Source organism: Lycium barbarum, chromosome 1 (genome assembly GCF_019175385.1).
Source record: "Lycium barbarum isolate Lr01 chromosome 1, ASM1917538v2, whole genome shotgun sequence".
Lineage (NCBI taxonomy): Eukaryota > Viridiplantae > Streptophyta > Magnoliopsida > Solanales > Solanaceae > Lycium > Lycium barbarum.
Window position 1 is genome coordinate 163103590 of NC_083337.1, and position 12590 is coordinate 163116179.

Below are 12590 nucleotides of genomic sequence, written 5' to 3' on the forward strand. Positions count from 1 at the left end.
GACAAGAAAAAGTAAACGGAGGGAGTACTGTTAATTTAAATTGATTGAAGGCGCTATATTATTGCCGCAGAGACTAAAGTTCTAGCTTCAGGACAGATTAAAAATCTCAGTGCTGTTTCTTCTCTTTACTTTTTCTTGTAAATTAAATGTAATGCCAATTCCTATTAAACTTGTGGTATGAAACGCATAATATAAGACGAATTAGTTTTCTCAAGTCTATGTCTATGTCTATTTCGACAAAATTTTAGGACTTTTCCCATGTATTCAATTTATGTTTTAAAAGTGAACGAGCCTAAATAGTTTTCAACATCTTGAAATTAATACTGATTAGTTTTCAGTAGATTACAAAAGAAAGGAAAATGACTTAGCATAAAGACCATTTGTTTAGATTTTAAACATTTAATTTTCTAAAACTCTTTTTGTTTCTTTTGGAAATTATGTTTTCGTCTCAAGTACTCTCAAATTTAAAGAGACATGGCCATTCTACAAACACTTCCAACTTGAAAGTAATATTGTGACAGTAATAAACCATCATCATACAATAATAATAATAATAATAATAATAATAAACCATCAAAGTATATTCTTACGGAAGCCCTCAACACAATTTTCTGCCTTCTGCTCTTTCTCCAGTTTCAATAATGAATAATAAAACAAGAAGATTACTAGTTTTTGTTGTAAGTTTCTACCCCTTGTGTTCTCTAAAGCAGTGCTTGCCCAATAACTTCTAAAAAGATTTAATAGTTCCTTCTGTACCTTCTCTTCTGTTGACTAGTATGCTAAGACAGCTCTTAACAAGATGAAACTCTATTCAAAAGCTGAATGTCACACACACTACACATAGTTTTAATCATGTCTTTTAATTCATTTTCATTGGCTGAGTTGTGAGACCAAATCCAAAGGGAAATAGGGGATTGTAGTTGCGATCGCCAACGTTCATAGGAAGCTGGTCAACTGACTTGAACCAAGTCCTAGCAAGTTTACCAGTGAAACCATAGTCACCAAACAAAGCATCTGCAACACCTTGGCCTTCTGTCCCCGGAAGCCAAGCAGCGACAAGTGCATCTATTTTATCGACATAAGGTTGCAGCACTACTGGACGACCAGAGACGACAACTACAACACATTTCACTGCCCCACAGACATTGTTGATAGTGCTAGGACCAGGTTCTGTTATTGTAAGATTTGTGCTATCACCAAACATCTCCGCATATGGGACTTCACCTACAACTACAATGGCATAGTCGAATTCGTTGGACTTCACAAAGTTTGCATCAGGATTCTGCTGGTACACTATTTGTGTAGAAGGATCCACTGTTTTCTTGATAGCACTTAAAATCGTGGTTCCTGCCAAATAGAGAAATCTATCAATTTCTCTGGATAATGTTACAACAGTTTAACTTCTATACACTGACATGTAACTTCTTTTTTTTAAATATTATCAGGTCACCTAGAAGATAACTACAAGTACCCGCCCATAAAAAGTGGAATTAGTAACCCTAAAAAGCGGCATGTTACTACTATAATGCTTCCTATACTTTGGCTATCTTTACTATTTTACTGTCAGTACTTCTCTTTCTTCAATATTTTCATTAGCTTTTTACTCTAGCATTTCTATCAAACCTATTATGAAAAACGATTTTCTTGAGCCGAGGGTCTATTGGGAACAACCTCTTTACCCCGCAAAGGAAGGGGTAAGGTTTGCGTATACCTCACCGTCCCAAGATCCCACTTGTGGTACTATAACTGGACTTTTGGTTGCTGTTGATGTTACCGCTACAATAGTGTAAAGAAATTTGATGTTGTCTGTGTATATAAGTTAAATCCGTTTTGGTGGGGTCACTCAGATGGAGGTAAGTTCACAGTGAAGGCAGCTTACAAGTTGGAAATGGAACAGAATGCCGTCACTGACAACTGGCCTTGGAAGCTAATCTGGAAGGTCAAACTCCCACTCAAAGTTGTTTGCTTCAGTTGGACAGCAGTATACAGATGGTGAACAGGTGCTACATGTGTAATAGAGAATCAGAAACCCATAGCCATCTTTTCATGCAGTGCTCAGTTGCAGCAGATCTATGGCATATGTTCCTCACCTTTTTTGGACTCAAATGGGTAATGCCAAACACTATCAGGGAAGTTTTTGAAAGCTGGAGCCAATGGAACGTTGACAGCACCATCAAGAAGATTTGGAAGATGATACCAGCTGCCATCTTTTTAACTATATGGAAGGAAAGGAATAGAAGATGTTTTGCTGGTCTTTCAACTAGTCAAACTATGCTCAAAGCTAAACGTCTTTTTTCTTTACATAGTCGGGCCTTTTTATCCCCAATAGATTCCCCTGATAGCCTTTTAGATTTTGTTTGCTCTTTGGTTATGTACTAGAGCTGACATTCTTGTGCTCAATCTTTTGTAACTACTTTGCATCTTCTGGATGCCTTGAATAGAATCAATTACTTCATCAAAAAAGAAGTTAAATCCGTGCTACAAAGGAAATGTGTTAACCTTCATTCTCAAAAAAAGAAAAAGTGTTAACCTCTGTTTGATTAGTGAAGGATATATATTCATTAGCTCTATCTATGTGTGTTGTTAGTTCTAATACGAAATAGCAGATTCCTTATTCAAAAGAGGGCCAAAAATGGTCGTTTGTGATAAAGCCAAAACAATAGAATATGAGAAGACATACCGACTGTTAAATCATTGCCTGCGACACCTTGCCATTCTATTGTCCAGCCTCCACATTGGTAACCCAAATTGTCTGCATGAGTGCCAGCTACAAGTATCTTTGGCGCTTTCTTTGGAAGGGGAACTAATGGCTGACTAGTGCTCTTTCCGTTCTTCAAAAGGACAAGCGATTTCCTTACTGCTTCCCTTGCCAAGTCTCTATGCTCCTATAGAGAGACGGTTAAACAGGTTAAATACATAAATTTACCACAACAAGATAGACCACACGAAGTATCAGGATAGCAAGCAGGTTAACATTACCTGGCTACCGAGTTGGTTTACCAAGCTAAGGTCAGCCAGTGGGTTCTCAAAGAGACCCATGGTAAATTTAACCCTTAATATCCGCTTGACGGCATCATCAATTCTGCTGATGGGAATGATATTATTTTTCACTAGCAGAGTCAGAGCATCAATAAACTCTGTGTAGTTCTCTGGAACCATAATCTGCAGCGTAGACAAAACAATCATATAGAGTAACTTAAACTGTCATTTGGCTAAATAAAAAAAAATTTCTCATTTTTGTGCCATCGCCCTAAATTAATTACGGCTCGCTAGCCAAATATACAAAAAACATATACACTGGTTATGTATACAATATATATATATATTTGTTGGCTATTATTTTTTTGAGCGGTCCAAATATTATTATCCATAAAAGCTTCTAGATCAAACTTAACAAACCAACCATGTCAATTCCTGCCGAAACTCCAGCTTGAACTGAATAAGTGTAATTAGCATGAGGTGGGCTAGTTATCCGGTCAATGCCTTGCCAATCTGATATGACAAACCCCTGAAAAGACACAGGCAAGAAAAGGTGTTATACATAGAGATATCCTTACTTGACTTTAACTTACTTGTTCTCAATGAGCTGAGATAATCATTCTTACCCTGAAATTGAGCTTGTTCTTTAGGAAGCCAGTGACAAGATCTCGGTTAGCATGCATCTTTTCGCCATTCCAGCTTGAGTAAGACACCATCACTGTTGAAACACCCTTTATGATTGAATCATAATATGCAGGCATGTGGATACCATACAATCCATTTGAGTTAATTACAGTGTTATTTTCATCGATTCCCCTCACCGTGCCACCATCTCCCACGAAATGCTTGGCACAGGCTGCTACCTTTGACCTTAACCAGTTGAGAATTCAATCAAACAAATGTTCCACAACAACATGCCCAGTATAATCCCACCAGGTGGGGTCTGGGGAGGGTAGAGTGTACGCAGACCTTATCTCAACCTTTTGACGGGTAGAGAGGCAAATGTTCCACAACATAGGAAGATAATAATAGAAACATCAGGGTTGGTGTTTCGAAGCAATTCAGATAGTCATGTAAATAACCAAAATGTTTGGAGTTATTCTTGTACCAAAAAAATATCTTAAACAACATTAAACCTCACTTTAATGTCCAAATTTGTAAAAAAAGAAGATTCTAGTACTCCAAAATAATTTTCAACAAGGAATCTCAAATGATGGTTCAACTCTCTACACATAGTGAAATGCACAATTTAGACCATTGAAAGAAAATAAGTCAATACACATGAGAGGTAGCAGTTTATAGTGTCTTGAAGAAATTTTCTCCAAGTTAGAAACCAGGAAACATTATGTATTATAATTAGAAGTTGGAAGAAGCACCAAGACAATTAAGATTAATTGATTGACTAACAAAAATATGTCAAAGAACATGGCTGTAAAGTGTCATCATGATCTAATTCGATTAGTGATTTGTTAATTCCAAATTTTGGGTGATAAAATGGCCATACGTAATCCTGCCACCGTGTGCAACGACCATTAACTGGTTAAGCGCAACGACTCACAGTCCTGAAGAAGATTAAGAGAGTCAAACAACTACAAGATATGATAAAGACAATAATGTGATTAAACCAACTTAAAAACTGTTCGAAGTTTTGTGATGCAAAGATCAAGTACTAACTTCCCAAATGTTATTGTCATTTTAAATAATGTGCTGGACTTTAATAGGACCAGTTATGTGTTGTAACCAACGAGTATGGGTCAATTGTATTCATTTTAAATAATGTGCTGGACCTTAATAGGACCAGTTATGTGTTGTAACCAACAAGTATGGGTCAATTGTATTTATTCTTAGATCATCAAATCCAAACTTGCCTTGTATGGTAGAAAACATCCATGTGAAGTGAATAAATGATATTGATTCGACTAGGTCCCACTTGTCATGTGGCCTTCATATAAAAGTTCGTCAGATAATCGTCATTTGTTTTTTTTCTTTTATGATTGAAGTAATTATCTTTCTGTTTATTCTTAAGAAACAAGATTGGCGTAAATCATTTAATGGAAACGGGAAAGGATGAAAATGTGAAAACGGATGGAGATACTTACTTTCCAGCAACAAAGGGTGTTCCCTTGCGAGCATTAGCTGGCAGATCTCCTTGTAAACCAGGAATTATCTCAGTCATGGTTCGCACAATCTTATGATCTTCGCTGTAGCTTTCATAACAACGGCCCCACCTAGGATCTCTACATACCTACCATAACACAATTACTCAGACATCAAAAAAAATAGAAATAGCAACTTCACTAAAGTTCAATCATATCATATCAACTTACTGCAATACAGGGAGCAAAAGCATATGGGATTCCTGTGGCTCTAACTTCAAGTGCAGTTGCAGCCCCAATCCGCTTCACAAGATCAGTGTCCCTGCATTAAAGTGACAAATATTAACTCAAATAGAATAAAAATCCAGTAATTCTTAAGAATGCCTATTAGAGATTCAACGGAGCATTAGGAAAAGTTAAAAATACAAAACGGGATCATTTTCTTTTTGGAATATAATTGACCTCAACGCCAAAGATCATTTCCTGATCCTAAGGTATCAAATGACTGACAAGTGAAAAATTACCTATCATGCATCTTTATTCATAAAAAATCAGATGCATAGTTCTTAGAATTTATAGTACTTGCCTGGTGACACCAAGCCCAATATTGTGAGGAAAGATAGTAGCATTATAGACATTGTTGTGACCGTGAACTGCATCAATTCCATAAATCATTGGAATACCAAGGCGGGTCGAAAGAGCAGCCTTTTGAATCTCATTTACCATATTGATCCAATCCTCAGCAGAGGCCTTAGGTGCTGGAACACTCCCTCCACCACTCAATACACTCCCTGCCAAATGAATCTTTTATAAAATTGGATTCCAATATACACAACAGTAGATATTGACAGCAGATCAATCCCCTTTTTCTTGTTCCCTTTAAATGCAAGAATTTCCACCCTTTTCATCCAAAATCACCCTGATTTAGAAGTCACTTTATTTAAGCTGTATGACATAACACAAGTAGTCAAACATACACATAACAATGTGATCTTTCGAACACCAAATGAACAAAGCTCTGGTGAATATACGAGCAAGCAAGTGATCCCTTTCCTTCATCCTTCATATAAATAAATCTAAAACCCGAGAGTATATTTTTCCAAGGATCAGGAAAAAAGACAGTTTGATCAGATATTTATTTTTATATTATTTTATCTGTTAGATAAAAAGAGATGATCTACTATTTTTCCTTTTAGAAAATCGAAAATTGAAATTCAAGAATGGTCATGTGAATCTAGAGATAAAATGAACTCAAATATTACACAAGATAAAAGTGTATACAGAAATCAGGACACCCCCCCCCCCCCCCCCCCTTTTTATAACATAGCATTTAAATGCCAATAAAAAGAGCAGCTCGGTTCACGAAGAATCCCACATTCACACAGGGTTCGGTGAAAAGCCGCACCCCAAGGGGTGAGAAGTAGGCGACCTACCCTCACGCACGCATCCGTAACCTATAGGTCACGGGGGGACAACTATACCGGTTGCTCCAGGGCTCAACTTCAATTAAATGCCAATGTTAAAACAAAAGATTCTATTCTCTTAGGATATATCACTCTGATTTAGACCACTTTTCTTGTAATATGTATGACATGCACAATAAGCAGGCTCTATATACACATAAAGTATGAATTTTTCAAACACCAGGTGAGCAAATATTCTGGTATCTGTCATGAAATAAACAAGCAAGAGATCAAGAATTGCCATGACAATCTATAGAGTAATACTTCAAAACATACCAATGAAATATTGCTTCATAACATCAGCTGAAGCAACTTTCCTCTCAATTTGAGTCATCTGACCAATTTTTTCCTCAAGAGTCATTCTTTTCATCAAGTCCCTAATTCTTGCACCCATTGGCTGTTTTGGGTCCTTATATTTTAGGTACTCTGCCTCTGCAATCACTGCCCATAATAAGCAGCATAACACAAAACCCTTCATGGGTATTGAATATCTCCCCATTGTTTAATTTTGTGTCTTCTGCTTGGACAATCTGGTAGAACTCATAAAAATAGCACATCATTAATGAGCAAGTACAAAAAATGTGAACAAACAAGAAACAAGTTAGTTGAAAAGCAAACAGCTATAAACAAGAAATGGATAACTTACTTGTTGAGCTTCAACTTTGAAACAGGCAATTTAGTTGAGAAGAAGTAAGACCTATGGTGAGTATATATACACATTACACACATGCACATTGGGTGACAGGGTAGTGGGGTGGTGTGGTTTTAGAAGGACTCTAAATTAATTTGTTTCCATTAAATAAATTTAAAGTTTTTCCAAGAGAAGACTTAGGTGAGAAAAAGAAATAAAAAAAGTACCTAAAAGGACTTTGAATAGAATTTTGTTTGTAAAACTAAAGTTTGTGTGACTTTTCGGTTAACGTTTTTCGAAGTAACATTTTCTGACATGAAGTTTCGTTTGATCTTTCACTTGGGCCCCATGTGATACGCGGCTATATTTAGAAAAAAAAAAAAAAAAACAATCATGTGAATTGTGATGTGAAAATTGCAATTAAGTCATCAAAGTTTTATAAAGAGCAATGGTGAGCTCCTAAGAACTGGAAAATTGGCAAACAAGTTAGGTTATAGTTAAAGCAAAGGTGTCATTTTTCAGTAATCTAAGAATATTTGTTAGTGAATAATGAGTGTATGATAAGGAGAAAGAAAAAAATGAATTAGATAAGATTTGGATGGATCAAACTTGAAACAAAGAATAAAGGTTAAATAGAATCCGAAGACTTGGTGTTAAGGATGTTGAGGTTTTTACGGCTCATTACGGCGCAAAGAGTTCGTATAATATTTAATCATTAAAGCTAGAGAAAATTCAGGGTAATCAGTATCTTAAAATTTGATCTAAATCGGATTAAGGATTAAAGGAACCAAGCATGTATCAGATTTTTCAAATTAGGATATTAAAGTAGATTCTAGACTAATTATGCCATTCATTTCAGAATGAACTCTGTTGAAGAAAATTAATACTAACAAAAATGGACTACTTTTTCTAATAAAAAAGGTAATTAGCAAAACAAGTGGGAGAATTGAGATAAGCGTCATGAGTTGCTTAGGTATATTGTTCAATTGTATTTTAGGAGAAATTTTGTAATTACCTTTTTAGAATTTGAAATGGACTTGGTAAGTTATCTATTTTTGTTCCTCATTTTTTTAATCTAATCTTGAACGGATAAGAATTGCCAAAAGACTATTATAGTGAAGTATCTATATATAATACGGAAAAGGTCCAAAAATACCCCTAACGTATGGAAAATGGCTCATAAATACCCTTCATCCATCTATTGGTCCAAAAATACCCCTCCATCCACCTATTTGGTCCAAAAATACCCCCAACCTATTTTTTTGGCTCAAGAATACCCCTCAAACGAAAAAAAATAAATTATTTTCCTATTTCGTTTTTATATAAATGAAATACAAAATATATATATATATTTATCCTATTTCATTGGTATATGAAATATATATATATATGTATTCCTATTTCGTTTTTATATAAACGAAATGAAAATAAAATTATTTTCCTATTTTTTTATATAAACGAAATACAAAAATACAAAAAAAAATATTTTCATATTTAGTTTTTTAATAAACGAAATACAAAAAAAAAATACTATTTCGTAGATATACCAACGAAATGCAAATATATATATATTCCAATTTCATTTTTATATGAACAAAATTAAAAAAAAAATATCCTATTTCTTTTTTTAATACACGAAATGCAAAAAAAAAAAAATATATAATTTCCTATTTCGTTTTTTTATTCACCAAATGCAAAAAAAAAAAAATCAGTTCCGTTCATATTTGTTGATTAATTCACGAAATGCAAAAAAAAAAAAAAAATTGTTGCATTTCGCTTCAACTTGTTACAAAATGGGTTAGATTAAACGGAAAAGGTCCAAAAATACCCCTAACGTATGGAAAATGGCTCACACATACCCTCCATCCATCTATTGGTCCAAAAATACCTCTCCATCCACCTATTTGGTCCAAAAATACCCCCAACCTATTTTTTTGGCTCAAGAATACCCCTCAAACGAAAAAAAGTAATTATTTTCCTATTTCGTTTTTAAATAAATGAAATACAAAATATATATATATATATATATGTATGTATTCCTATTTTGTTTTTATATAAACGAAATGAAAATAAAATTATTTTTCTATTTTTTTATATAAACGAAATACAAAAATACAAAAAAAAAATTCATATTTAGTTTTTTAATAAACGAAATACAAAAAAAAAAATTACTATTTCGTAGATATACCATCGAAATGCAAAAAAAAAAAATATATATATATATATATTCCAATTTCGTTTTTATATGAACGAAATTAAAAAAAAAATATCCTATTTCTTTTTTTAATACACGAAATGCAAAAAAAAAATATATATAATTTTCTATTTCGTTTTTTTATTCACGAAATGCAAAAAAAAAAAAAAATCAGTTTCGTTCATATTTGTTGATTAATTCACGAAATACAAAAAAAAAAAATGTTGCATTTCGTTGATTAACTGACGAAATGCAAAAAAAAATATATTTGTTGCATTTCGCTTCAACTTGTTACAAAATGGGTTAGATTAAACGGAAAAGGGTCAAAATTACCCCTGAACTTTGAAAAATAGTTCATTTATACCCTTCGTTATACTTTAGGGCCAATTATACCCTTACAGTTATACTATGGGGTCAATTATACCCTTATGACTAACGGCTGCCACGTGGCATCATCCCAACCCTTCAAAATTATTTTACCCTCAAATAATTTTTTACCTACTAAAATAACTCAACAATTTTTTTTCCAGCAAAAATAATACGAAATTATTTTTATTTTTTTTCTGGAAAAAGTATCCGTATTATTTTTGCTCGAAAAAAAAATCGGGTCGGGTTGAGTTATTTTAGTGGGTAAAAAATTATTTAAGGGTAAAATAATTTTGAAGGGTTGGGATGATGCCACGTGGCAGCCGTTAGTCATAAGGGTATAATTGACCCCATAGTATAACTGTAAGGGTATAATTGGCCCTAAAGTATAACGAAGGGTATAAATGAACTATTTTTCAAAGTTCAGGGGTAATTTTGACCCTTTTCCGTAGATTAAATGGGTGGGTTTAATTTTTAAATTAAATAATATATGTGTCCAATCAAAACAAGTCACGTGGCATTTTAAAATTGAAAAAATACCATCAAAATTAGGGTGTTAGTTTGAGGGGTATTCTTGAGCCAAAAAAATAGGTTGGGGTATTTTTGGACCAAATAGGTGGATGGAGGGTATTTTTGGACCAATAGATGGATGAAGAGTATTTGTGAGCCATTTCCCATACATTATGGGTATTTTTGGACCTTTTCCGTAGATTAAATTGGTGGGGTTTAATTTTAAAATTAAATAATATATGTGTCCAATCAAAACAAGTCACGTGGCATTTTAAAATTGAAAAAATACCATCAAAATTAGGGTGTTAGTTTGAGGGGTATTCTTGAGCCAAAAAAATAGATTGGGGGTATTTTTGGACCAAATAGGTGGATGGAGGGTATTTTTGGACCAATAGATGGATGGAGGGTATTTGTGAGCTATTTCCCATACGTTAGGGGTATTTTTGGACCTTTTCCGTATATAATATAAAGTTAGGCATAGACAAGGTGATGTGGCACCTCTCTATGACCTCCATTTCTATTTATCTTTTTTCTCCTTTTTTTGAATTTTTCCTCATTTTAAAATTAATGTGTTCTATTAAAAAGTCAAAAAAAACCACTCTAAAACGTAGTAAGTATCTAAAACGTAGTAACTGCAATCCATTTAATACATTCATCAGTATTCTATATCTTTTGCCCCTCCAAAGAGACGTGTTGTTTGAGTATTAATGGCCTCTCTTAATACAAAGAATATGCATTAATGCTAAGGGTATATAAAATTGCAGAGGATTTGCTCATTTTATTGGTTAATGGTTTGGTCTATGAACAATGGTCTTGATGTCCAATTTTTCCGTTAATCACTAAGTTATGATTCTTTTTAGTCAGCCTGAAGCATGAGCCTTTATATTTGGCAATTCAAAATAAAACATTAAGGTGGAGGATCTTGAATATGAATGACAACATCAATATATCGAGCTTGTGATAATCGGAGAAGATATCATCTAGATATGAGTTACTATATCTTTTTTCCCATCAAATTTTTTCGTAAAGGCGGATGAAGTTAATCAATTGATATATCATTGCCTTTCAGTAGTACTTAGCAATTAGTAGTAATTCTAAAATCGTTATCGATGTTCTTTTTCAAGACAAATATGCGCATCTACTTTTGTACGTTTGCCGACTATGTGGAAATACTAGGGGTTCGGGTTTATATTTTTTATCATTTAATTGCAGTTTTTCCCTCAATTTGCCGAAAAAGACTTAAACATTTTTTTAATCTTTTCTCTTCTACTATTTAAGGTACTTATATGGTAATTGCTGAAATTAAATTGAAGGAGCAATAGTAAGAAAAGAGAGAAATGAAAGAAATAAGAAAATAAAATACTGAAAGTACCGCCTGCCTCAAGTACCAATTGCTTTACTACTAAATCAGGAAATGCCAAAAAATCAAATTCATAGGAAAGAGGGGGTAGAAGGAAGAAGAAAAGAAACAATAGAGAATATATTAGAAGAATCTATAATTAGAAAAATCAAAAGTTTAAAAATCAAATTCAGAGGAAAGAGGGGGTAGAAGAAAAGAAATAATAGTGAATATATTAGAATAAAATATAATTAGAAAAATTAAAAGTTTTAACTACATCTGATAAATGAAAATAAAAATAGAAACATATACATGTATATAGTATACAATCAGACTAAGATAATCATGTAATTAATCTCTCATCTGTATACATACATAATAATAAAAAAAGTAGTTCATCTTACCCAACTCCCACAATTTTTTTTTTTTATACATGTAGTTACATTTCTATATAGCATTAACTTTTAAATGCACACCCATGAAATAACTTAACAAAATTTATAAACATTGATTTTTTTTTTTTACTCAAGGCTTAAAAAATCTCTCAAAATTGGTGTATAAAAGTTGTATGGAATATGTATATAACAAGCTCAAAGCTTAAATGTTCGCTCAAAAATTGTGTATGAAAACTTTACGAAATGTGTATATCCGGTTCAAGGGTTAAAACTTTCGATCAAATTTTGTATATGAAAAATGTATATCTCACTCAAGGCTTAGAATTTTGCTCACATTTTTTGTGTATAAACTTCATGTTAGGTTTCTGAAAAATTAATACAATTACAATAACACTGTATACAACTTTCATAAAATAGGCTTAAAAAATCGCTCAAAATTTTATATATGAAAACTGTATTAAACATTTCGCTCAGATTTACACATTTCATACTTTTCATAGACGGGGAATTGAGTGAATTCTTTAAGACTTAGAGCGAAAATTGTTTTTTAAGAAAAATTTTAAAAATATAAATTTTTAAAAAATAATAATTTAAAGAATGAAAACTTTAAAAATAAC

The 12590-nt window shown here is 33.0% G+C and overlaps 1 protein-coding gene across 1 annotated transcript; it reads right to left on the reverse strand.

Moving 5' to 3' along the window:
• Nucleotides 1-537: 537 nt before the first annotated feature.
• On the reverse strand, nt 538-7398 carry LOC132603685 (uncharacterized). Its single transcript, XM_060316853.1, has 10 exons — nt 7185-7398; nt 6815-7068; nt 5662-5866; nt 5307-5397; nt 5079-5224; nt 3606-3849; nt 3404-3508; nt 2980-3162; nt 2681-2885; nt 538-1347 (listed from the first exon to the last, which is right to left on the reverse strand). The coding sequence occupies exons 2-10, from the start codon at nt 7035-7037 to the stop codon at nt 860-862; spliced, it is 1890 nt and encodes a 629-aa protein (XP_060172836.1). The 5' UTR covers nt 7038-7068; nt 7185-7398; the 3' UTR covers nt 538-859.
• Nucleotides 7399-12590: the final 5192 nt, after the last annotated feature.